Source organism: Dermochelys coriacea, chromosome 14 (assembly GCF_009764565.3).
Source record: "Dermochelys coriacea isolate rDerCor1 chromosome 14, rDerCor1.pri.v4, whole genome shotgun sequence".
NCBI lineage: Eukaryota > Metazoa > Chordata > Testudines > Dermochelyidae > Dermochelys > Dermochelys coriacea.
The window spans coordinates 36970958-36995492 of record NC_050081.1 but is presented as its reverse complement, the minus strand read 5'-3'; the positions used below and the strand labels follow the sequence as shown (position 1 = coordinate 36995492).

Genomic DNA, 24535 nt, shown 5'->3' with positions numbered 1-24535 from the left:
GCAGCTGTGAGCCGGGGACCAGTGCCCTGAGAGCCCCTGGGGGAGATCCAGGCCCTGCTGCCCACAGACACCGCCGGGGGGGGGGGGGGAGGGGGAGAGGAAGGAAAGGAGAGAGAGAGAGAGAAAAGTTGCTGGACACTGGCTGCTGCCACTGAGAGCCTGGCCCCATGTGGGTCAGTCTCCGTGTCTCTCTGCAGTCTGTTCCCAGGCAGTGACGCCCCATTACCTGGCTCCCCGCCAGCCTCCAGGTGTCCATCAGGCTTAACACGCAACCCCTGCAGCGGCTCTTTGCTCTCAGCAGCCCCAGCTGCTGGCCCCATCGGCTCTCCCAGCGACACCCAGGCTACAGACGCTGCTGCAGGCGCCAGGCTAGGATCGGCTCCTCTCGGTCTGACTGGGTCCCATTCAGCAGCCGCCAAGCCGGGACCTGGCCCCGGCTCCCCCTCCCTGCTCAGGATTCTCCAGCCGATCTGAAAGCCGGGATGGACCCAACAGGACAGGTCAGGGGTGGGGGGCGATGTGGGGTTTCTCGTTCCCTGCCAGAGGCGGTGCCATCATTAAACCCCCTTAATCCCCATCAGCCCCCCCACCCCCCAGGGGCTTCAGAGACCTGATCTGCCCCGGGCCCCGCCCACCCGTGACAGGCACCCACTGGGGGGGGGAGCAGAGCCCCCTCCTCCCTCCAGCAGCAGGAGCGAGCAGAGAACAAAGGGGGCAGCGGCGCAGCAAGCCCTGGAGGGGGAGCCGCGATGCCCAGCCCCCGGGTGCCGGTTTCCCATCAGAGCACACGCGGGGGGGGGCGGGGGGGTCTCACTGCCCGGCCACCCAACAAGGCGGGGGGTGGGGGAGCGGCTCTGCGCCCGCGGCGGGGAAGGGCCGGGTTATGCAGCGCGCGTGCGGTGCCCCAGCACGGGGGGGCTCGGGCCAGTCCCGAGCTAGGGAAGGGAAGTAACGTGGGGGGGGGGAGGGATCCCCGCAGCGCGCGGCGGCCGGCACCACCCTCCCCCCGACACGCGCCCTGAGCGGCCGGGCCCCGCCCCCCGCCGCGCGCCGGGAACCCACCGGAGCGTCTCACCTGGCGCCGCAGCCGCGCGGGACAGGGAGAAATCAAAGGCCAGTTTCCGCGCTCGCGCCCGCGCCAACGGCTCCCCTAAGCCATTGAGCGGGCAAGGAAAAGCTCGCGAGATCCCCCGTCAGCCAACCAGAGGGGGACTGGCCATACTCCTCCTCCTGGATTGGACAAGGCACCAAGGAGACTTCCCTCCTTCGGCTGGTATGAATGGGGGCGGGGAGGGGCATCTGTGAGGGCACTAAAAAAGCGCGCCAAATCCCTTAAAGGGGACAGCGCCTTTTAGCTCAGGGTTTCTCAGGGCACGTTGTTGGGTGGCCCCACCAACCCTTGCTGTTGGCCGTTCTCACACTTGTTTTGACAAAATACTCAGTTTTAAGAAAAACAAATAAATATGCGCATACACACCTCCAAACCATTGTCATTTACTTATTGCTAGCCAGTAAGTCTGTTGTAAAAAGTGACAAACCCGTAAACAATCCTGCACTCCGGGGTCTCCCTGCTGATCCCTACCCTGCCTCCCCCGTCCTGCTCCCGCAGCAAGGGTCACTAGCCCAGCATGGGACTTCCCCACCCTGGCCCTAGGGTTACACCATCCCCACGCATCCCCGGTAGCAAAAACAGCAGGGCGGGTCCCCACTTACCAGCCAGGGCCCCCCATGCCCAGGGGAGCAGCATCCTGGCAGGCGAAGGGGGATCCGGGCTCTGGCGGGCGTCAGGGCAGTGAGACGAGGGGCCCAGGATCCCAATGTGCTCTCAGTTCCTCCGCAGCCCGCACCCCTTTCTGCCAACTTCTGCCTTTGTGTTTCCTCAGCTCAGTGCCTGCGGCTGCCAGCCAGGGCCCTCCCTAGACATTGTGGTGCCCTAGGCAGCCCCAGTTCTCCGAGGGGGACAGGCGCTGTGCCCAAGGTCTGTGGGGACAGGAGCAGGCATGGGGGGCAGGGGGGAAACCGCCCCCCAGGATGAGCTGGCAGAGCGGGTTGGGGCCGGATCGCTCCACTTCCTGCCGCCAGATGAGTGCAGGGTGCGCCCAACCCTGGCTGCAGTCCCCCAGGGGGGTAACTCAGGGGAAGGGGTGGAGTGGGGGTGACACTGGGGCGGAGCAGGGGTTGAGGCTCTGGGGAAGAGGCAGTGTCACGGAGTAGGGGGAAGTCAGGGCCCTGCACCCTCACTTCCTGCAATTCACCCGTGACTCTCAGCCAGCCAGTAAAACAGAAGGTTTATTCAAGGACAGGAACAGTCCCAAACAGAGCTTGTAGGTACAACCAGGACCCCACAGTCAAGTCCTTCTGGGGGGTAGGGAGATTAAAAACCCCAAACTTGGGGGCTCCCTCCTCTTCCCCAGCCAACTCCCCCCGACACCCCCTCCAGCCGTCTCACTCCCCTTCCTCCTGCTCCTCCTCCAGCCTTTGTCCAGTTTCCCCGGGCAAAGGTGTCACCTGGCCCCATTCCCCTCCTGGCTCAGGTTACAGGCTCAGGTCTTGTCCCTCAGTAAAATCATCCCCTGCTATCCCATCCCCCATGCAGACAGTCCCAGTAAAACTGAATGATATTCCCAGGTCACAGAGCTTACGCTCAAATAAATTTGTTAGTCTCTAAGGTGCCACAAGTACTCCTTTTCTTATTCCCAGGTCAATCCGCCCCGCTCCCTACTGTGTCACATCTCTCCCCCCTTCGAGACTGAACAGAGCAGGGTCACTCTGACCAGTGACCTGGGGAAGTTCAGGGCCCCCTCTCTGGGACAATGCATCCGCTATCATGTTGGCACTTCTCTTCACATGGACCCCATCCATATCGTAATCCTGCAGGAGCAGGCTCCACCTCAGGGTCTTGGCGTTGGCTGCTTTCATTTGGTGTAGCCAGGTCAGGGGAGAGTGGTCGGTGTACACGGTGAAGTGTTGCCCGAAGAGATATGGCTCTAGTTTCTTCAGGGCCCACACCATGGCCAGGCATTCCTTCTTGATGGCCGTGTAGTTTTGCTCCCGGGTTAGCAACTTCTTGCTCAGGTATACGATGGGGTGTCTCTCCCCCTTTTCATCCTGCTGCATTAACATTGCCCCCAGTATTTGAGGCGTCGGTGAACACCATAAAGGGCTCATCAAAGTCTGGGTTTGCCAGAACTGGGCCACTGGCCAGAGTTTCCTTCAGCGCACAAAGAGCCCTCTGGCACTCCTCAGTCCAGATCACCTTGTCTAGCTTCCCCTTCTTGCATAGCCCAGCGATGGGAGTGGCTATGGCGCTAAAGTGGGGCAAGAATCTTCGATAGTACCCCGACATCCCAATAAAGGTTGGACCTGCTTTTTGGTTTGGGGAGCGGGCCAGTCTCTGATCACCTCCACTTTGGCTGGTTCTGGCTTTAGGCAGCCGCTTCCCACCCGATGGCCCAGGTCAGACACTTCAGCCATCCCCACCTTGCACTTCTCAGCTTTTATAGTCAGCCCAGCCTCCTGGAGTTGGTCCAGCACTTGTCTAACCTGGGACACATGGTCCTCCCAGGTCTGGCTAAAGACACAGATGTCGTCAATATGCACCATGGCAAAACTCTCCATCCCTGTCAGTAGCTGATCCACTAGGTGCTGGAAGGTAGCGGGCGCCCCGTTGGGGCCAAAAGGCAGGGTCAGGAACTCACAGAGCCCCATAGGGGTGATAAAGGCTGATTTGAGCCTGGCATCTGCATCCGGTGGCACTTGCCAGTAGCCCTTTGTAAGATCCAAGGTGGTAAGGTACGGAGCTCCTCCCAGCTTGTCTAGGAGCTCGTCAGGCCTGCACATGGGATCAGAGACAGTGATGGCACTGAGCTTCCGATAGTCCACGCAGAACCAGATCGACCTGTCCTTTTTGGGGACCAGCACCACCGGCGAGGCCCAAGGGCTGGAAGATGGCTGGATCACCCCCAAAGCCAGCATGTCCTTGACCTCCCTTTCCAGGTCCTGAACAGTCTTCCCTGTGACGCGGAAGGGGGAGCATCTTATAGGGGGATGCGATCCTGTCTCTACCCGATAGACAGTCAAATTAGTGCATCCAGGCTGGTTGGAAAACAGCTGTCGGTACAGATGCAGCACCCCTCTAATCTCAGCTTGCTGGTCAGGGGTTAGCTGATCAGAGAGGGGAATTGTTTCCGTGGGGGAACCAGCTCTTGACACTTTAGTAGGTCTATTCCCTGGGACATCTCCCTGCTCCTCACAATGTCCAGCACCACATGCCCCCTGTCATAATATGGCTTCATCATATTCACATGGTACACCCAGTGGTGATGTGCCCCTTAGACAGCTCCACTACATAGTTTACCTCATTTAATTGCTTAACAACCTTGAAGGGATCTTCCCAGGCAGCCTATAGTTTGTTTTTCCTCACGGGGATGAGAACCATCACCTGATCCCCGGTGGCATAGGCGCGGACCTGCGCCGTGCGGTCATACCAGACCTTCTGCTTCCTCTGGGCTCTGGCCACATTCTCCCTGGCCAGGCCCATGAGCTCAGCAAGTCTTTCTCGAAAGATCAGGAGTAGGGAGGTTGTGTGCGTAGCTCTATGCAGAATGGCTCTGCTGAGCTCTCAGGCAGGGCTCAGGGGTGCAAAGCCTACAGGAGCCAGCTGGGCAGTCTGGGGTGGGAAAGCTGTGGGGTTCTTGTTATGAACTGTATGTTAATCAGCCAGCTGCCCAGAAGGGGAGAAAACACCCCAGTGTAGGGTTTGGTTAACTGGGGGAAAAGGAGAAATGGGACAGAGGAGGTAGAGCCAGCTGAATAAACCCGCTGCACTGGGGTTGTAACTGGTGACACACGTCTCTCTCCGGCTGGAGTTTGAGCCTGTATTTTATGTTACCATCTCCTCATGGTTCTGGATCGTGAGCATGCGAGAGCTCTTCCCCAAGCAGTCGTCACAGCTCCCAGTCCAGTCTTTACGGTCTTTCAACAGCCATTAGCACTTGTCCCCATGCAGCAGCCAGTCCCTGGGACAGAAGCCCTCTGGAGGGAGAGATGGGAACAGAGGTGTCATTCATTCAGAAAATGCAAACAACAGCTGGGTGAAAACTCTTGTTCAAAGTTCTTTTTTAATGGAAAATGCCATTTTGACAAAAAGGAAAGTTTTTGTTTCAGTTGAAATTGTTCATTTTTTGCCTCTGTGTGTGTAAATAAAAATTGGAAATACAGATTTTTTGAGGGGGAAATTTCATTTTAATTTTCATGGGGCGGCGGGGGAACACTTATTTTTAACATTTTTCCCACCGGAAAAGCGTGGGAGGAGTTTTGTTTTTCTGTTTCCTTCAAAGGACAGCAAACTTCCATTTCTTTTCACAAATTCCATAAAATAGGTTTACAGGATAGAACATAAGACCGGCCACACCAGGTCAGACCAATGGTCCATCTAGCCCCGTATCCTGTCTTCCGACAGCTCGGGATAGCAGTTCTAGTTCTAAGTATCGCTGCAGTTCCCCCTACACCTATGTAAAAATACTAGGGAGGGCTTTTCTCAGGTGTCAGTGCCCAAACAGCCGGGCACACTGTAGGTCAGGACTGCAGGGTGTTAGCAGAAATGGGGGCAGAGATGCTGGCACTAGGGCTGCTGGGGGTACTGCAGCACCCCTAGGCTTGAAGTGGTTTCCATTATATCCAGAGTTTACAGTTTGGTTCAATGGCTCTCAGCGCCCTCCCCCCCCCCCCCGCTGAAAAATTGTTCCAGCACCTCTGGATGGGGGGCCAGAGAGGAGAGAATTCACTTGAAGTCTTTACCTGACGTTCCTGTCTTACTAAAGATCTGCTCTAATTCAATCACAAGTTCTGGGCTCTATGCAGGAATCACTGGCTGGGAGTCTCTTGATTGGACCTTGTCAGCTTTCAAAAGCTGAACAGAGACAGGCCCAGCCTGTACCCGCATGGAAGACGTCAAGAGAAACTCACTGTTGAAATATATAATCCCGGTTAGTGACTGAGAAGGAAGGGACCACTTACAATGGCTGAAAAGAGCTCAGGTTTCAGAATAGCAGCCGTGTTAGTCTGTATTCGCAAAAAGAAAAGGAGTACTTGTGGCATCTTAGAGACTAACAAATTTATTAGGGCATAAGCTTTCGTGAGCTAGCTAATAAATTTGTTAGTCTCTAAGATGCCACAAGTCCACTTTAAGGAAGCAAATTGCAGCCACACAGATTGGAATTTGGACAGGCTCAGATCCCCATTATTCAAGAAGCGCTGTGGGATTTTTAATGAGGGCAAACAGCCCTTGCTTTTTGTTCTCACCAGAACCCTGGCAATAGCAGGGGTACAGCGACCCCTACTGCCAGGCTGTGACACTGAGCTCTTTTCAAGACGCTGCAATACGGTGGGATGCGTCTTCCACCCTTCCCCGAGAGATCATGTAGCAGTGTAAAAAGAAAAGGAGTACTTCTGGCACCTTAGAGACTAACAAATTTATTAGAGCATAAGCTTTCGTGAGCTACAGCTCACTTCATCGGATGCATTAGTGTGGTGTGCTAACAGCAGTGGAATGTCACTCCAGAGGTGGCTGCATTTCAGTGGTGGGGGAAATGATTCCTGTAGGTTCTACACGGTTTGTAAAGCTGTTTGGGCCCCAACCACAACAGCAATTGTATTATTGCACTATGCTGAGCACGAGCTAGCAGGGAGCAGGAGCCCCCCGGGAGCCTCCCTTACTGAAGCTGGAGAAGGCGGAAGCACCCCGGGGGTAGGCTGGGAGATGTAGTTCCTGACTCTCCCGCGAGCGGAAGTGACGTTGGAGCGGGGAGGGCGAGCCGGGCTCGGGCGGGGCCCTTGGCGCCTATCCCAGGGCGGAGAAGCGTTTTGTGCATGCGCAGATGGAGGGGGCGGGGCAGTGAGGGAGTCCCACAGGCGCAGGCGCAGAGCTCGCCCGCTGCTGCTGCTGCTGCTGCGGCGGGACCGGGCTGAGCAGGCGGGTCTGAGCCGGGGCGACCTTCGTTAACCCCCCGCCCCCGCCGGGGCCGCCCCGGGCTCTGCCCGCCCCGCTGCGGAGCTGCAGCCTCCAGGTACCGGAGCGAGCCCCGGGGGCGGGGCGGTGACGCTGCCCCAGTGTCCGCGGGGACCCGGCATCTGGCAGCGCCGGGACCTGCTCTCGGGGGGGGGCTCGGAGCTGCTGTCCCAGCAGGAGCCCAACCCCCCCCCCCGCCCGGCTCTGCCCTGGGGGAGGGGACCAGCCCCCCCGGGGTCCCTGCGTGTGGCCGGGCGGGGGGCAAAGGGGGCAGACCTGGGGAAAGGGGCGGGTGGGACAGGTCTGGGCAGCCCGGGCATGGCCGGGGGAGGAGAAGGGCCGGGGCCCCCCGAGGAGCGGGGAGAGAAATGGGGGGGCTGAGATCCCCGCGGGGACCCCAACCTCTCCCGTCCTGCCCCCCTTCTCTCGAGACAGCAGCGATCCACAGCCAGGGCGACCCCCGCCCCCCGCGTCTCTCCAATTCCTGAGCCGGTCTCTGGTCCCCTCCCCCGCCTGTGCCCCGCGGTCTCCCCACTTCGCTAGAGCCCCGCTGGGGTGTTTCCCCCGAGCTTTCCCTGCAGCGCTTTGTCCTTGCCCGGGGGGGTCTCGTTCCCCGGAGTGATTTCTAAAGGGGAAGCGGGTTAATGGGCAGAGGCTGGGAGACGCCGCTACCGCCGGGCCGGGCCGGGCCGGGCCGGGGGGGCCCCTCTCTGCTGGCCGCAGGGCATGGGCAGGCCCGGGAGGGGGAGCGGGGAGCGAGCGGCCCCCGTGGAGACGGCCCGGCCCCAGGCTGCGGCCAGGAGCACGTTCCTCCGCGGGGCCGCGTCCTACAGCACACCTGGGAGAGCCGCGGAGCTGCCTCGGCCCCAGTGGAGCTGCAGCCCGGCTCCCCCCGCGCCGCTGGGATTTGGGGGGTCTGCTGTGGGGGGGTTGGACTGTCTCTGTGCAGCCTCAGGAAATCCCCGGGGGAGCAGGGAGGGCGGGAGGTGAGTTAATTGGATCCTTTCCCTGCTTGTGCCACTCACACACTGATACAGATTCTCTCTAGTTCTTCCCCTTTTCTCTCTCCTTATCTCACACGTGGCTATAAAATCCGGGGAGATCCCCCCCTTCCCCTCAAATGATCAACTCTCTCCTGATTTCCCCCTGTTCTCTCCATAATTCTCAAATGTCAGTTTAAAATCTCCTCCGATGTGGGGGATTTTCCCACCCATTTTACCTGCAGCGATTTGTCCTTGTTTCGGTGAGAAATTGTTCCCTGAGTCGGTCTCCCAAACATGGCTGCCCCTGGAGTGGGGATGGGATGAGATGCCTGTTCTCTGCCAGGGTGGGGGAAAGAAAGGAGCAAGTGTCCCCCGTGGAGACTGCCCAGACCCCGGTTTCCCAATCCCACTTGCTGGTCCCAAACTGCCAACGCTGTTGCCCCCAGCTATCTGTGGACCATCACCTGCCCATCCCCTACTGCTGCCCCCTTCCCTCACCCAGGAAGCCTTCCAGCTCCTCCTCCTTTGCCCTCTTAAATCACCTCCTCAAAGGGTTCCCTGCTGCCCGTGTGAATTGTGGCAGGTGAGGAACCATTCTTTTCTGTTGATGTATTGGACAGTCATATAAAATCCAGTCCAACAGTCCCCCTTTTCCAACTGCTTATTTCACAGCTATATAAAATTCCCTCTGATCTTGGTGTTTTTCTCTCATGTTATCAGTTACTTAGTTTGTGACAGGTATTCTTTGCAAATCTCAAAGATTGTTATGAAATCCCTAAACATTTGCTGCACTTTTTCTCTAGTTGTCTATTTCTAATCGAATATGCCCTGAGATTTTCTTAAAAAAAGAAAAGGAGTACTTGTGGCATCTTAGAGACTAACAAATTTATTTGAGCGTAAGCTTTCGTGAGCTACAGCTCACTTCATCGGATGCATCAAATAAATTTGTTAGTGTCTAAGGTGCCACAAGTATTCCTTTTCTTTTCTGCAAATACAGACTAACATGGCTGCTACTCTGAAACATGAGATTTTCTTAGTATTTTATAATTAGAGAGACGGGGAAAATCTCAGATTTACAACTTTTTTCAGATTCTTCAACATGGAAATAAAATGTTTGCAAATGTTGCCCATTTCCTCTGTATTCATTTTTCAAATATTGAAGTGAAATACACGCAGATTTTACCTCCTATCAACAACTGGTATAAAATCCCTCTGATTTTCCACTTTCCTCTCTATAATTTGCAAAAATGGAAGGGGGGGTCCCAGGCAAAGGGCATGGCAGAGGCTCTGGGGGCTGCTACTAAGCATGCTCCTTCTCTCTGATCAGCTTGTGCCAGAATCCTGGGCTCCAAGCACTGCCCAGCATTCCCCAACCACATGCCCAGTCACTGTGATAACTTTCTATCCACTTATCAAACACTGTGAGGTGAAATCACAGATTTTGCTTTTCTTCCCTCTTGAAAACTGCAGGACCTTCCGGTTCTGTAGGGAAAATTTGTGCCCTGAGTCCTTCTCCTAGATCTGGGGGGTGAGGGAGGTGGGAAGGGGGTTAGCACTGCCACACAGTGACCTCTTCCACAGCATTCTGGACTCATCCTTTCTGAAATCTGGTTTCATTGAGACCATTGTTAATCCAGAGTCACTGTCTGGAAAGACAAGGAGTGACTCCAGATGAAAAGTGGGGCAAATGAGATTAGCAATCCTCCCTGTGAGGAGGTGCTCTCATTAGCTGCTCTCCCGAGAGAGCTAAAGGAGAGAAGGCTGCTCAAAGGCTCGGTCCCTCTCTCCTAAGGATATTGGGGTTCAGCTTCCTGGGTCAGATGCTGCAGCCTCCATTGTGATCTGGGAGACCAGGTTTAGCAGCTGCTGCTATCCTAGCGGGGCTTCTGTGCTAGGAAGTGACCTTAATGAAAGCTTCTTCTCTGCCCGGCCCAGGTGCTGACTTTCTCCAGCTGGTACTAGCCCCCTGGGGCAGACCTGGGCTCTGGTTAATACAAATTCTGAGCCACAAACTTCAGGTAACTGAAAGACCTCAGGGAAAGTGCTGGGGACTGGCAAGAAAGTGACTCTGCACAAACAGCCCCTCCTCATTTCTCCTCCCATTAGCAATTGCCAGGAGAAAATCCAGCCATGGGATTGCAAAGAACCCAGGAATGGAACTTTCCCAGGGAGAGAGGACAGGGAAAGGAGGGACTGAAAGGGGCAGTGGTAGAACTGAGTGGGAAGAGAGATTTCCAGCTCTAGTCCACCCAGACACATTTTGCAGCATCCCTGAGCAGAATCACTTTCCAGTGAACAAGAAAAGGATCAGACAGAGGAAAAGCCAGTTCCTGACTCCATATTTCCGCTGCTCGGGTGTTGCTGCCATGGGGTCAGTGTTCGAGGGAATCCCCCACAGTGACTCCTTTGGTTCTGCTCTTTTCTAGCATTGTGTTCAGAAACTTTGTTGCGGGGTGGAGGGAGGGAGAAGGGAGGTTAAAAATCTCTCTGTGGGTTAGCCTGGCAGGAGGGGCCAGGTCTATACTGTAATAAAGAGATCAAGCATTTTTCCAGCCCAGCACAATCTAGGATATCAGTCTGCAGGGAAAGGGCTCTGGGGGAATTCTGATGTGAAATTCACTAAAGCCTGTTCTGAAACCCCCACAATTACGCTTCTCACCCTCCCAGGCTGCAGAACGACGTCCATGTTTCACGCCAGCTCCTCCCATGGGACAGGGAAGAGAAATGGCTGCAGTGGCGCCAGCTCAGGTAGGGATTATTGGGGAGTTTTTGGTGGGTTCCTTCTGGAGGGAGAGGGACAGTAAATACACTAGAGATGGAAAGGTTTGCACAGTCTGATTTGGAGGAAATTCACAAGATGGAGAAAGGGAGGAAGACGGGGTGGCAAACCTGCTGGGAGTTATCTAATAAGTGGCCTAGATTCTGGGAACAGACCCATGAGGTTTGGAAGTGGAAATGCTCTAATTTGTTGAACAGAAAATAACCCACCTACATGGGGCTAGGAAAACTAACCATACTCCTAGTCGGGGAGCCTGACCCAACTAACCAGCGGGTGCTGTGAGATATGAAGGGGGCACCCACCAGTCAGGCTTAGGGGAGATTCCCCTCCCTTCATATCCAGCTCCTCGCATTGAGCAGCATGTTGGACTTCCAACCAGGGAGCTCTCCATGGACCCTGCGAGGGGCTCCATCTCCTGTATCAGTCTGTGGCTAGTAGGTATGTGATGGATCTGCTAGGAGAGAGGAGGGGCTCTCTCTTCGTCCTCTCACCCTGGTGGTTCCAGGATGCTCTGAGCGAAGTGGGGGTGGGACTCTGACTGTGATCCACCCAGAGCTTCCATTTGATTGGCTCCTCTCCCACACAAATAGTGGGGCAGCAGGTACTGAGTGTTGGACTTTTCCCCTCTCAGGGGCCGGTGACCTTCGAGGAGGTGGCTGTGTATTTCACCAGGGAAGAGTGGGCTCTGCTGCACCCTGCTCAGAGAGCTCTCTACAGAGACGTCATGCAGGAGAACTATAAGAATGTGACCTCGCTGGGTAAGGATTCCTGTCCCCTCAGTTCTAGGAAGGGGAAATGTAGAGATAAGGTTCATGCCACCCCACAATGGCATCTCTACTCTGTCCTGTTTCAGCATCACCCCAATATGCCAGTAACACACACACACAAACACACTACCAGAGACCTTCCCCTGCTGAAGAAGACTTTGGGAACAGAGCACAGGAGCAGTATTGCACAGTGTCGGATATCTCTTTTTGCTCAAGTAAAACTGGGGGTTTTACATAACCAACAGAAGCTTTCTACCCCCAGCCTTCTTTGAAACCCTGAGCCTACTCCACCCGGACCAGAATGTGCTTGGGGTGTAACAAGCAGGCTGCTGGACTCAGAGCTGCTGGTCCAGGGTTACTTCTCACACAGACATTCAGTGCGTCCTTCAATGCTGGCTGGGGGTATCCAGACAGGGGAGCTCCAACAGGAGAGCATTGAATCGCACCCAGGATTACAGATGACACAAGTCCTCACTGGTCTGGATTGCACTGCAGTGTGTGAAAATAGCTTATGTTGGTAGTGAAACTTCCTGAGACATGGAGAGTCTTGCTTCTCCATCCGCACGTGTAATAGCCACAACCTCTCTTCTCTGCAGGCTCCTTGGATTTTTGATTACCTCATTGTCACATGACCCTGATTATTATTTTTCACATTCTGCTTTTCTAGACTAATTAGCATCTGTTGCTCCTGAATTATAGCTTCTAATTTTCCAGTGTTCTCCACACCCAGGGATTTTCCTACTCCCTCCCATTACACTAGTAGATAAGAGTGGCCACGCTGAGTCAGACCAAAGGTCCATGTTGCCCACTGTCCTGTCTTACGAGACTGGCCATGATATTAAAGACCTCTCTCATACCACCTTTTTCATCTCTCCTCATACAGAAGCTCTTCAATACATACCCCTAAGCATATTTTTTCCCTTTCCTGAACCTCTTTCAATTCCAGTATATCTTTTTTGAGATGTGGCAACCACATTTGCATGCGGTATTCAAGAAGTTGGCATACCATGGATTTATAGAGAAGCAATATGACAGTTTCTGTCGTCTTATCTATCCCTTTCTTAATAATTCCCAACATTCTGTTTGCTTTTTGACTGCCTCTGCACCTTTAGTGAACGTGTTCAAAGAACTATCCACAAGGACTCCAAGATCGCACTCTTGAGTGGAAACAGCTAATTTAGACCCTATCATTTTATATGTATAGTTGGGATTGTGTTTTCCAATGGGCTGCAATACGTGCTATCCTGACATCTAGTACTGCTGAGCTCCTGCATTCAGTAATATCCCTGCCCTTTCTGTTCCCTTTCTCCACTGAACCCCACCAGCCCATGCTTACTGTTCCTGGCTTCTCCAGCACTGACTCATTGTCTCTGGACTTCTCTGTCAGCAAGAAGTAATGCCAGGGAGACTTGCCCTTTGTCTGGAGTCTTCGATTTCTGGGACATGGATTTACTTTCTCTGTGTATTTAGGAGACTCTTTGAAATTGAGTGTCTGCGACATTAACCACAGTACAATCTGGACTATTGAACAGCAGTTTCCCTCAGTTCCCGAAGCTGCGGTTCCCTTTTACACTGCTTTACTGTGAGAACAGTAAACAGTCTCCAGCATGTAACTCGCTCCTAGCTTCACAGTATTAAGTGCTGCTAGTCAGCGACTCTCAAATTACAGGTTTCAGAGTAGCAGCCGTGTTAGTCTGTATTCGCAAAAAGAAAAGGAGTACTTGTGGCACCTTAGAGACTAACAAATTTATTAGAGCATAAGCTTTCGTGAGCTACAGCTCACTTCATCGGATGCATTACCGATGAAGTGAGCTGTAGCTCACGAAAGCTTATGCTCTAATAAATTTGTTAGTCTCTAAGGTGCCACAAGTACTCCTTTTCTTTTCTCAAATTACAGTACACCACAGGAGAACCTCAGAAAATTCTGTGGTCCCAGACTTTCCCCCAGAAATGTGCATCTTGCATTGTCCAGCACACTGCTGAACAATGCAAACTCATACGAAGTCTGTCATTTCATCAGTGGAAAATGACATGCACCAGCCTAGTTATTCCAAATGGAGTTTCCAACACACTTTAATCCAAACACACTGGTTAGATAAAACAATAAAACAAAATTGTTACCTAACGAAAAAAAAGGTTTTAAATGACTACAGGTAATGAGGCATAAAAGTCAGAATTGTTTACAAAACTAATATCTAACTTAACAAGCTAAAACGAATTCAAAGCAAATCTTTCTCTCACCAAATGCCGAGACAGGCTGGTGGCTGTCCTTTCAGCCAGGACTCCCCTAACCCGCCCCTGCCGCCCAAGTTCAGTTCTTGAGGAGTTGTCATGAACAGAGGGAAGGGGGGGGAGGGAGAGAGTCAAGCATTTTTCTCACCTCTTTTTATAGTTCAGTCCTTTGTACTAGAAACAACTTCAGTTCTCAGCTGAGTGACGGTGACAGACTGTCTGTTGTAGATATGAGCTTCAAGTGATCCCTTTGAAGGAATGTAAATGTCTTCTTCACACCTTCCCACTGCCAGAGAATGGCTATTTGACCAGTTATTTGCCTTGCTGCCTCTAAGGGAACTGGTCTGTGGGTGTTCCCCAAAATTATAACTTTTCAGTAATATCACACAGTAAAATCTCATAACTTTACTTACAGTGTTGCTACACATTTTAACAGGAGGATAATATTCAGTAGATTATGTGATTTCAAATGATATCTCACAAGCCATACTATGTCCCAAATTGATCATAATTTTCCGGAAGAGTGAACATAGGGGTACAGACTGACACAATGTCTGTCTGTGTGTGTTCCCAGCAGATATGTGGGTATTTGGCATCTTAAAGGACCTGGGGAGCTGGTCCTGGGAATTCACTAGTTTACTAAGTGTGACGCTATGTGGAATTGTGAGATTGTTTATAGTATTATTGTTATTATTTTATTAATACCGATGTGATAAAATTGCAGTGAATCATGCTAGATGTGCCATGTAAGGTGTCAGTGAAAATGTTATGATTTTCCAAGTACGATAATTTTGTTTCTGTTTGTATCACCTTTGTATTGTGAGATATAGAGATGTGTAGGGTATATTTGTATTTCCAGACTTCTGTAGTGTTTCTGGGTGACACCCCTAGATATATTGGAGTCAGCACTGCCTAGCCTGTTCGATGGCCCATCCAGGGTCATCAGCTGTACAATGAGCCCATGAAAGGACCACGGGGATACACCTGTTGAGTCAGCAAGACATGCAGGGGTGCACCTGTGTACTGAGAACTCCAAGGCTTTTCCATGCCATGTGCTGTGAAACTTGTGTTTGGGGCACAGGCAAAAGGCATACAAAGGGTAGCTGCATCATCTCCATTTTGTCTTCAATCCCTCTTCCTCCCTTTGGAGCAACTTCTCAACAAACTGAAGTCTTGAACAAAGGACTGAATGACCCATCCAACCTGTGGATGTGTTCCAGATGGACTTTCAAGCCACTAACTCACCAGTACTTCTAAGAACCTGATATACAGATTTCGGAATGTACCTGACTGCTTTCCCATTTAACTTTTTTCTGTCTTTCTTTTGTTTAAATCTTTAGTTTAGATGCTAAAGGATTGGTTGGCAGCATGGTATTTTGGGTAAGATCCAAACCTACCGTGACCTGGTACTGATGCTAACCCTTTGGGATCAGAAGAACATTTTGTTTGTCAAAAGAGTTTTAAAATAACCTCTCACTGTACTGGACCTAGGTGCTGATTGGGAGTTGGAGAACTGGAATGCAGTAAAGGGAGCTGTGTGATTTCTTTTTTCAGCTTCTTGGTAACCAATGTGGGTGATGAGAAGCAGTTTGTGACTGGTTGTTGAGTTTAACTTCAGCGTTAACCACCAGTTTGGGGAGCATATGCTATCCCTTTTTCAGCCTGCCCTGACCGTAGCATTTTCAGTGAGGGACTGCCCCAGGCACACCAGGTCACACTAAGCACTGAAGTTAAATTAATAGAATGTTTGGTTTTTTTGACAGTCTTATGAAATCTACTGAAGTCCTTTGTTTTCTTTCATCTGAGCAGGGTTTCCAGTTTCCAAACCTGATGTGATCTCCCAGCTGGAACAAGGGGAAGAGCCATGGGTCCCAGAGGAAAGAGAGATCATGAGAGCTCCCTGCACAGGTGAGGAAACATTAAACCAACTCAGAATCTATAAGTGCCTGAAGGAAACATCTGGGATGCCCTACAAAGTCTTGGGAGGTCTCTCAGTTTATTATTGTCTCTAGCAGAGTAAACATAGCTCATGGCTTCCTATAGATCCTACCAGACACCAGGCAGAAGTTTCCTCCCTTCCCCCTGTGAATTTGGATGGGATGTGAAGGCTGATCCCCCTCCTCTCTCCTATTTGGTGGAAGAGTTTGGGGGAGTTCAGTACCTGATTTTTATTTGACCCCTCTCCAGCACTTGTTTTCATTTGGTCTTCCCCTTTCCATCCTTTTTGAGGTTTCTATCTCTATCACAGCAGGTGATGCCATGCTTTGTGAGGAGGAGGAGCAAAATTCTCAGCAGGAAAATGTTGAGCAAGTAGATAAACACAGAGAATTATCGCAAAGATGGAAAAGGAATGTGTCCAGGAGTCATGAGCAGGGAAAATCCTGTGTGATTCATCGCAGACCAGAAAGAGAGCAGGGAAACCAGCCATTGGAGAAAATGGGTAAATTTATTTCCTGTCAGAGAACTCAGCAGGGCCTCAAGGAAACCACAACCCAGCAGGAAATTCTCAGGAGAAAGAGGAAACATACATGCAGTGAGTGTGGGAAAAGCTTCACTCAAAGATCTGCCCTTTCTAATCATCAGAGAATCTACTCAGGGGAGAGGCCCTACGAATGCAGTGAGTGTGGGAAAAGCTTCACCTGCAGCTCAGCCCTATCTACTCATCAGAGAATCCACACAGGAGAGAGGCCCTATCAATGCCATGTATGTGGAAAATGCTTCACTAGGAACTCAGCCCTTTGTAATCATCAGAGAATCCACACAGGGGAGAAGCCCTATGAATGCAGTGAGTGTGGGAAAAGCTTCACTCAAAGATCAGCCCTTTTTCAGCATCAGAGAATCCACACAGGGGAGAGGCCCTACGAATGCAGTGAGTGTGGGAAAAGCTTCGTTCAAAGACCAGGCCTTTCTAAACATCAAAGAATCCACACAGGGGATAGGCCCTATGAATGCAGTGACTGTGGGAAAAGCTTCACTCAAAGATCAGCCCTTTTTCAGCATCAGAGAATCCACACTGGGGATAGGCCCTATGAATGCAGTGAGTGTGGGAAAAGCTTCATTCAAAGATCAGCCCTTTTTCAGCATCAGAGAATCCACACAGGGGAGAGGCCCTATATATGCAGTGTGTGTGGGAAAAGCTTCAATAAAAGATCAGGCCTTTTTGAGCATCAGAGAATCCACACAGGGGAGAGGCCCTACAAATGCAGTGAATGTGGGAAAAGCTTCATTCGAGCAACAGACCTTTTTCAGCATCAGAGAATCCACACCGGCGAGAGGCCCTATGAGTGCAGGGAGTGTGGGAAAAGCTTCATTCAAAGATCAGGTCTTTTTCAGCATCAGAGAATCCACACAGGGGAGAGGCCCTACAAATGCAGTGAGTGTGGGAAAAGCTTCAGTAGCAGCTCAGCTCTTTCTAATCATCAGAGAATCCACACAGGGGAGAGGCCCTACAAATGCAGTGTGTGTGGGAAAAGCTTCATTCAAAGATCACACCTTTTTCATCATCAGAGAATCCATACAGGGGAGAGGCCCTATGAATGCAGTGTGTCTGGGAAAAGCTTCACAAACAGTTCAGCACTTTCTAATCATCAGAGAATCCACACAGAGGAGAGGCCGTATGAATGCAGTGAGTGTGGGAAAAGCTTCACTAGCAGCTCAGCGCTTTCTAATCATCAGAGAATCCACACAGGGGAGAGGCCCTACGAATGCTGTGTGTGCGGAAAATGCTTCACTAGGAGCTCAGACCGTTCTAAACATCAGAGAATCCACACAGGGGAGAGGCCCTATGAATGCAGTGAGTGTGGGAAAAGGTTCACTCAAAGATCAGACCTTTGTAATCATCAGAGAATCCACACAGGGGAGAGGCCCTACGAATGCAGTGAGTGTGGGAAAACCTTCACTAGGAGCTCTTCCCTTTATAAACATCAGAGAATCCACACAGGGGAGAGGCCCTGTCATAAATATAAAGGGAAGGGTAAACACCTTTAAAATCCCTCTTGGCCAGAGGAAAAACCCCTTTCACATGTAAAGGGTTAAGAAGTTAGGATAACCTCGCTGGCACCTGACCAAAATGACTGAGGAGACAAGATACTTTCAAAGCTGGAGGCGGGGAGAAACAAAGGCTCTGTCTGTGTGATGCTTTTGCCGGGAACAGAAAAGGAATGGAGTCTTAGAACTTAGTAAGTAATCTAGCTAGATATGCGTTAGATTCTAATTTCTTTAAATGGCTGATATAATAAGCTGTGCTAAATGGAATGTATATTCCTGTTTTTTTGTCTTTTTGTAACTTAAGGTTTTGCAGAGAGGGATTCTCTATGTTTTGAGTCTGACTACCCTTTACCATCCTGATTTTACAGAGGTGATTCTTTTACTTTTTCTTCAATTAAAATTCTTCTTAAGAACCTGATTGCTTTTTCATTGTTCTTACGATCCAAGGGTTTGGTTCTGTGTTCACCTATGCAAATTGGTGTGGATTTTTGTCAAGTCTTCCCCAGGAAAGGGGGTCTAGGGTTTGGGGAGGATTTTTGGGGGACAGTTGTTTCCAAGCGGGCTTTTTCCCTGTTATATATTTGTTAGGTGCCTGGTGGTGGCAGCAATAAAGTCCAAGGGCAAAAGGTAAAATAGTTTGTACTTTGGGGAAGTTTTAACTTAAGCTGGTAAAAATAAGTTTAGGGGGTTTTCATGCAGGTCCCCACATCTGTACCCTAGAGTTTGGAGTGGGGAAGGAACCTTGACATTGTGGCAGAGCGGTAGGATTAACTTGAAATCATTTTGAGATTTTTTTGAACCAGAAGCACAGATTTTTAAAAGGAATTTTTTTTTTCTTTGAGCTGCTGGAAAGCAAGTTTTAAGCTGAAAGCAGTTAGAGGTTTTTTTTGTCTGTGCTTGGGGGGACAGAGCAGAGACAAAAGCGAATTGTCTTTTGTGAGCTGGAGTTTTCTCTACCTAAAGGCAGGGTAGTTAACCTCCTGCAGGGAAATTCACAAGTCTTCACAGACCTGAATATTTTTTTTTTAACCTAAGAGTTACTAGAGGGGTTTTCTATTTGCCTGGAGACAAAGGTGTTAGGGTTTTTCTGTAGGCTGACAATCACTATCAGAGAACATAGGTTTCCGGTTACAGCACAGCAAAATTTTACAAGCCACGTTTTTTGTTTGTTTTATTTCTAACTCTTGGGTGTAAAGTTAGTTAAAAATAGAGAGGCAAACGTGACAGAAACCAAGACACAACACAAATTGGAGTTAACCGGACTGGAGGCAGCGAAAGAGGCAGAAAAAGCCCTAGAAGCTTCCCACAGGAGAGCTATGGAGGTGAAGGACAAAGAAATGGAGGCAGCAAAAGAGGCAGAAAAAAACAAGAGGCTGCCCACAGGAGAGCTATGGAGGTAGAAAAGAACCAAGAGGCTTCCCACAGGAGAGCTCTGGAGGCAAGGGACAAAGAAATGGAGGAGAAAGAAAAAGAGAGGAAGCATGCACTGGAGATGGAGAAGGCAAAGGCTCAGCAGAATATACCAACAAACCCTAGCAATCCTTCTGCAGGTACCACTTCCCATCTCAGAAAGTTCCCCGCCTACAAGGCAGGCGATGATACCAAGGCCGCCTTAGAAAACTTTGAAAGGGCCTGCCGTGGGTACAGCATCTCTACAGACCAATACATGGTAGAGCTGAGGCTGCAGCTCAGTGGACCCTTAGCTGAAGTGGCGGCTGAAATGCCTAAGGAACACATGAACCAGCATGAACTGTTTAAAATCAAGGCGAGAGTCAGTATGGGGCTAACACCCGAGCATTCCCGTCGGTGGTTCAGATCCCGAAGATGGAAACCAGACGTGTCATTTACCCGACATGCCTACCACACTGTGAAACATTGGGATGCCTGGATATCAGGACCAAGTGTTAAATCTCCAGAAGATTTGCCTTCCTAATGCAAATGGAGCAGTTCTTAGAGGGTGTTCCTGAGGAAATAGAAAGATACATCCTAGATGTTTCAGAGTAGCAGCCGTGTTAGTCTGTATTCGCAAAAAGAAAAGGAGTACTGGTGGCTGTAGCTCACGAAAGCTTATGCTCTAATAAATTTGTTAGTCTCTAAGGTGCCACCAGTACTCCTTTTCTTTTTACATCCTAGATGGGAAGCCCAAAACTGTAATCAAGGCGGGGGAGATTGGAGCCAAATGGGTGGAGGTGTCAGAAAAGAAAAAAAACTGGTTGCAGTTGGAGCGGATACCAGAAGAGACAACCTCGGACCACACCCCACTACTGGGAGCAACCCAAGGCCTCAACTACTCCCCCAAGGAACCCTCCAGCCACCTTATCATCCCGCCACATTGTTCTCCAGCAACCCACCTCGCCCCAGTGACCCGTCAGCTGGACAATGTTTTAAATGTAACGAGCCGGGGCATGTAAAGGCCAACTGCCCCAAGAGCCCCAACAGATTACAGTTCATTGCATCGGAATCACACCAGATGTCCTCAGGCCCAGATACCTCCCAGATACCCTTGGAGCGTAGGGAAACTGTGAGTGTGGGCGGGAAGAGGTCACCGCGTGGAGGGACACCGGAGCACAAGTGTTGGCTATCCATGCTTTCTTAGTGAACCCCAGCTGAATCAACCCAGAGATCCAAGTGACGATTCAACCCTTCAAGTCCAACTCTTTCAATTTTCCTACAGCCAAGTTGCCTGTCCAGTACAAGGGCTGGTCAGGAACGTGGACTTTTGCAATCTATGATGATTATCCCATCCCCATGCTGTTGGGGGAAGACTTGGCCAATTATGTGAAGCTAGCCAAGAGGGTGAGAATGGACACCCACAGCCAGGCTAAACAAGCCGTCACGCCTAGCTCTGTTCCGGAAACTTCTACCAGGACCAGGTCAGAGGTGATGGACCCGGACCCCAGGCTGATGTCTGCAACAGCAGTAGTGGATCCAGTTCCAGAGACCCAGACAGAGCCAGTCCCAGAACCGGAACCGGCAGAACAACTATCACTAGACACATTGCCAGCACTGAATCCAGTACTTGCAACCCCAACACCAGAGGGACCCACCGAACCTGAACCGGCAGCAGCCGATAATCCTACACAAGAGGTTCAGCTGGAGCCTGAACCCCAACATAGTGCACTAGCGGAGAGTGGTTCACAGTAAATGGAAACAGCCCCATCCCCTACATCGCTTCCAGAGGGACCAAGCATAGATCCACAATCCAATGAGGAACTGATATCTCCAGCATCAAGGGAACAGTTCCAGACCGAACAGGAAGCAGATGAAAGCCTCCAGAGAGCTTGGACAGAGGCCCGGAGCAACCCACTGCCTCTCAGCTCTTCTAATCGATCCAGGTTTGTTGTAGAAAGAGGACTTTTTATACAAGGAAACTCTTTCTGGTGGACACCAGGAAGACTGGCATCCTCAGAGACAGTTGGTAGTTCCAGCTAAGTACTGGGTCAAGATCTTGAGCTTATCCCACGATCATCCTAGTGGCCATGCTGGGGTGAACAGGACCAAAGACCGTTTGGGGAGGTCATTCCACTGGGAGGGAATGGGCAAGGATGTTTCTACCTATGTCCGGTCTTGTGAGCTATGCCAAAGAGTGGGAAAACCCCAAGACCAGGTCAAAGCCCCTCTCCAGCCACTCCCCATCATTGAAGTTCCATTTCAGCGAGTAGCTGTGGATATTCTGGATCCTTTTCTGAAAAAGACACCCAGAGGAAAGCAGTACATACTGACTTTCATGGATTTTGCCACCCGATGGCCAGAAGCAGTAACTCTAAGCAACACCAGGGCTAAAAGTGTGTGCCAGGCACTAGCAGACATTTTTGCCAGGGTAGAGTGGCCCTCCAATATCCTCACAGATGCAGGAACTAATTTTCTGACAGGAACTATGGAAAGCCTTTGGGAAGCTCATGGGGTAAATCACTTGGTTGCCACTCCTTACCACCATCAAACAAATGGCATGGAGGAGTTTAATGGAACTTTTGGGGCCATGATACGTAAATTCGTAAATGAGCACTCCAATGATTGGGAAGTAGTGTTGCAACAGTTGCTCTTTGCCTGCAGAGCTGTACCACATCCCCGTTTAGGGTTTTCACCATTTGAACTTGTATATGGCCACAAGGTTAAGGGGCCATTACAGTTGGTAAATTGGAGGGATTTACACCTTCTCCAGGAACTAACATTCTGGACTTTGTAACCAAGCTACAAAATACCCTCCGAACCTCTCTAGCCCTTGCTAAAGAAAACCTACAGGATGCTCAAAAAGAGCAAAAAGCCTGGTATGATAAACATGCCAGAGAGCATTCCTTCAAAGTAGGGGACCAGCTCATGGTCTTAAAGGCGCTTCAGGCCCATAAAATGCAAGCATCGAGGGAAGGGCCATTCACGGTCCAGGAGCACCTGGGAGCTGTTAATTATCTCATAGCATTCCCCACGTCTAACCGAAAGCCTAAGGTGTACCATATTAATTCTCTAAAGCCCTTTTATTCCAGAGAATTAAAGGTTTGTCAGTTTATAGCCCAGGGAGGAGATGACACCAAGTGGCCTGTGGTCTATTACGAAGGGAAAAGTGCTGGTGGCGTGGAAGAGGTGAACCTCTCCATGACCCTTGGGCGTATGCAGCAACAGCAGATCCAGGATCTGTGTGATAGCTATGCACCGACGTTCTCAGCCACCCCAGGACTGACTGAACGGGCATACCACTCCATTGACACAGGTGATGCTCACCCAATTAAAGTCCAACCTTACCGGGTGTCTCCTCAAGCTAAAACTGCTATAGAACGGGAGATGCAGGATATGTTACAGATGTGTGTAATCTGCCCCTCTGGCAGTGCATGGGCATCTCCAGTGGTTCTAGTTCCCAAACCAGATGGGGAGATACGTTTTTGCATGGACTACCATAAGCTAAATGCTGTAACTTGTCCAGACAACTATCCAATGCCATGCACAGATGAGCTATTGGAGAAACTGGGACGGGCCCAGTTCATCTCTACCTTGGACTTAACCAAGGGGTACTGGCAGGTACCGCTAGATGAATCCGTCAAGGAAAGGTCAGCCTTCACCACACATGTTGGGCTGTATGAATTTAATGTACTCCCTTTCGGGCTGCGGAATGCACCACCCACCTTCCAAAGACTTGTAGATGGTCTCCTAGCGGGATTAGGAGAATAGGGAGTCGCCTATCTTGACGATGTGGCCATATTTTCGGATTCCTGGGCAGAACACCTGGAACATCTACAAGAAGTCTTAGAGCGCATAAGGGAGGCAGGACTAACTGTTAAGGCTAAGAAGTGTCAAATAGGCCTAAACAGAGTGATTTACCTTGGACACCAGGTGCGTCAAGGAACTATCAACCCCCTACAGGCCAAAGTGCATGCTATCCAAAAGTGGCCTGTCCCAAAGTCAAAGAAACAGGTTCAGTCCTTCTTAGGCTTGGCCGGTTATTACAGGCGATTTGTACCTCAATACAGCCAAATGGCCGCCCCACTGACAGACCTAACCAAAAAGAAACAGCCAAATGCTGTTCAGTGGACCGAAGAGTGTCAGAAGGCCTTTAACCAGCTTAAAGCAACACTCATGTCTGAGCCTGTACTAAGGGCCCCAGACTTTAACAAACCATTCCTAGTAACCACTGATGTGTCCGAGCGTGGTGTGGGAGCAGTTTTAATGCAGGAAGGACAGGATCAAGAATTCCACCCTGTAGTGTTTCTCAGCAAGAAGCTATCTGAGAGGGAAAGCAACTGGTCAGTCAGTGAAAAAGAATGTTACACCATTGTCTACACTCTGGAAAAGCTACACCCATATGTTTGGGGACAGTGTTTCCACCTGCAAACCGACCATACTGCGCTACAGTGGCTTCATATTGCCACGGGAAATAACAAAAAACTTATTCAGTGGAGTTTAGCTCTAAGATTTTGATTTCGACATCCAACACATCTCAGGCGCTTCTAACAAAGTGGCTGAAGCACTCTCCTGTGAAAGTTTCCCAGAATCAACTGGTTAAAATCGTCCCTGAGATCTGGAAAATATTGTTAGTCTTTATATACTTGGTAGTATATTTAGAGGTGCATGTGTCTTCTTAACTCTGTTTTCTCCTAGAGCTCCAGGAAGAAATCACAGCCAGCGTTTCACCCTATCTGTGATTTGGGGGGGCGTGTCATAAATATAAAGGGAAGGGTAAACACCTTTAAAATCCCTCCTGGCCAGAGGAAAAGTTCTTTCACCTGTAAAGGGTTAAGAAGCTAGGATAACCTCGCTGCACCTGACCAAAATGACCAGTGAGGAGACAAGATGCTTTCAAAGCTGGAGGCGGGGAGAAACAAAGGCTCTGTCTGTGTGATGCTTTTGCCGGGAACAGAAAAGGAATGGAGTATTGGAACTTAGTAAGTAATCTAGCTAGATATGCGTTAGATTCTGATTTCTTTAAATGGCTGATAAAATAAGCTGTGCTGAATGGAATGTATATTCCTGTTTTCGTGTCTTTTTGTAACTTAAGGTTTTGCCGAGAGGGATTCTCTATGTTTTGAATCTGATTACCCTGTAAGGTATTTACCATCCTGATTTTACAGAGATGATTCTTTTACTTTTTTTCTTCAATTAAAATTCTTCTTTTAAGAACCTGATTGCTTTTTCATTGTTCTTACGATCCAAGGGTTTGGGTCTGTGTTCACCTACGCAAATTGGTGAGGATTTTTGTCAAGCCTTCCCCAGGAAAGGGGGTCTAGGGTTTGGGGAGGATTTTTTGGGGAAAGACGTTTCCAAGCAGGGTCTTTCCCTGTTATATATTTGT

The 24535-nt window shown here is 50.4% G+C and overlaps 1 protein-coding gene, 1 long non-coding RNA gene and 1 pseudogene across 3 annotated transcripts in view; 2 read left to right on the top strand and 1 right to left on the bottom strand.

Annotated features, from left to right (window-relative positions):
* LOC119842869 (C-type lectin domain family 2 member E-like) overlaps positions 1–24535 on the bottom strand; it is a 268909-nt gene that overhangs the window by 7507 nt on the left and 236867 nt on the right. Inside the window, exons 1-2 of one of the 2 annotated variants that reach the window (XM_038371576.2) lie at positions 1076–1493; positions 227–470 (exon numbers count right to left, since the gene is read on the bottom strand). The exons of the other annotated variant lie outside the window; for it this stretch is intronic. Coding sequence (XP_038227504.1) covers positions 227–320 — 94 coding nt within the window. The 5' untranslated portion in view covers positions 321–470; positions 1076–1493. Of the gene's footprint in view, positions 1–226; positions 471–1075; positions 1494–24535 lie in introns of those variants that run through there. 2 annotated transcript variants of the gene reach the window in all.
* On the top strand, positions 3045–5180 carry LOC122456670. The gene is made up of 3 exons (XR_006275661.1): positions 3045–3055; positions 3584–3585; positions 5031–5180. It is a non-coding gene; the product is annotated as an uncharacterized LOC122456670 (long non-coding RNA).
* Positions 9276–24535, top strand: part of LOC119842653 — a 1040433-nt pseudogene continuing 1025173 nt past the window's right edge.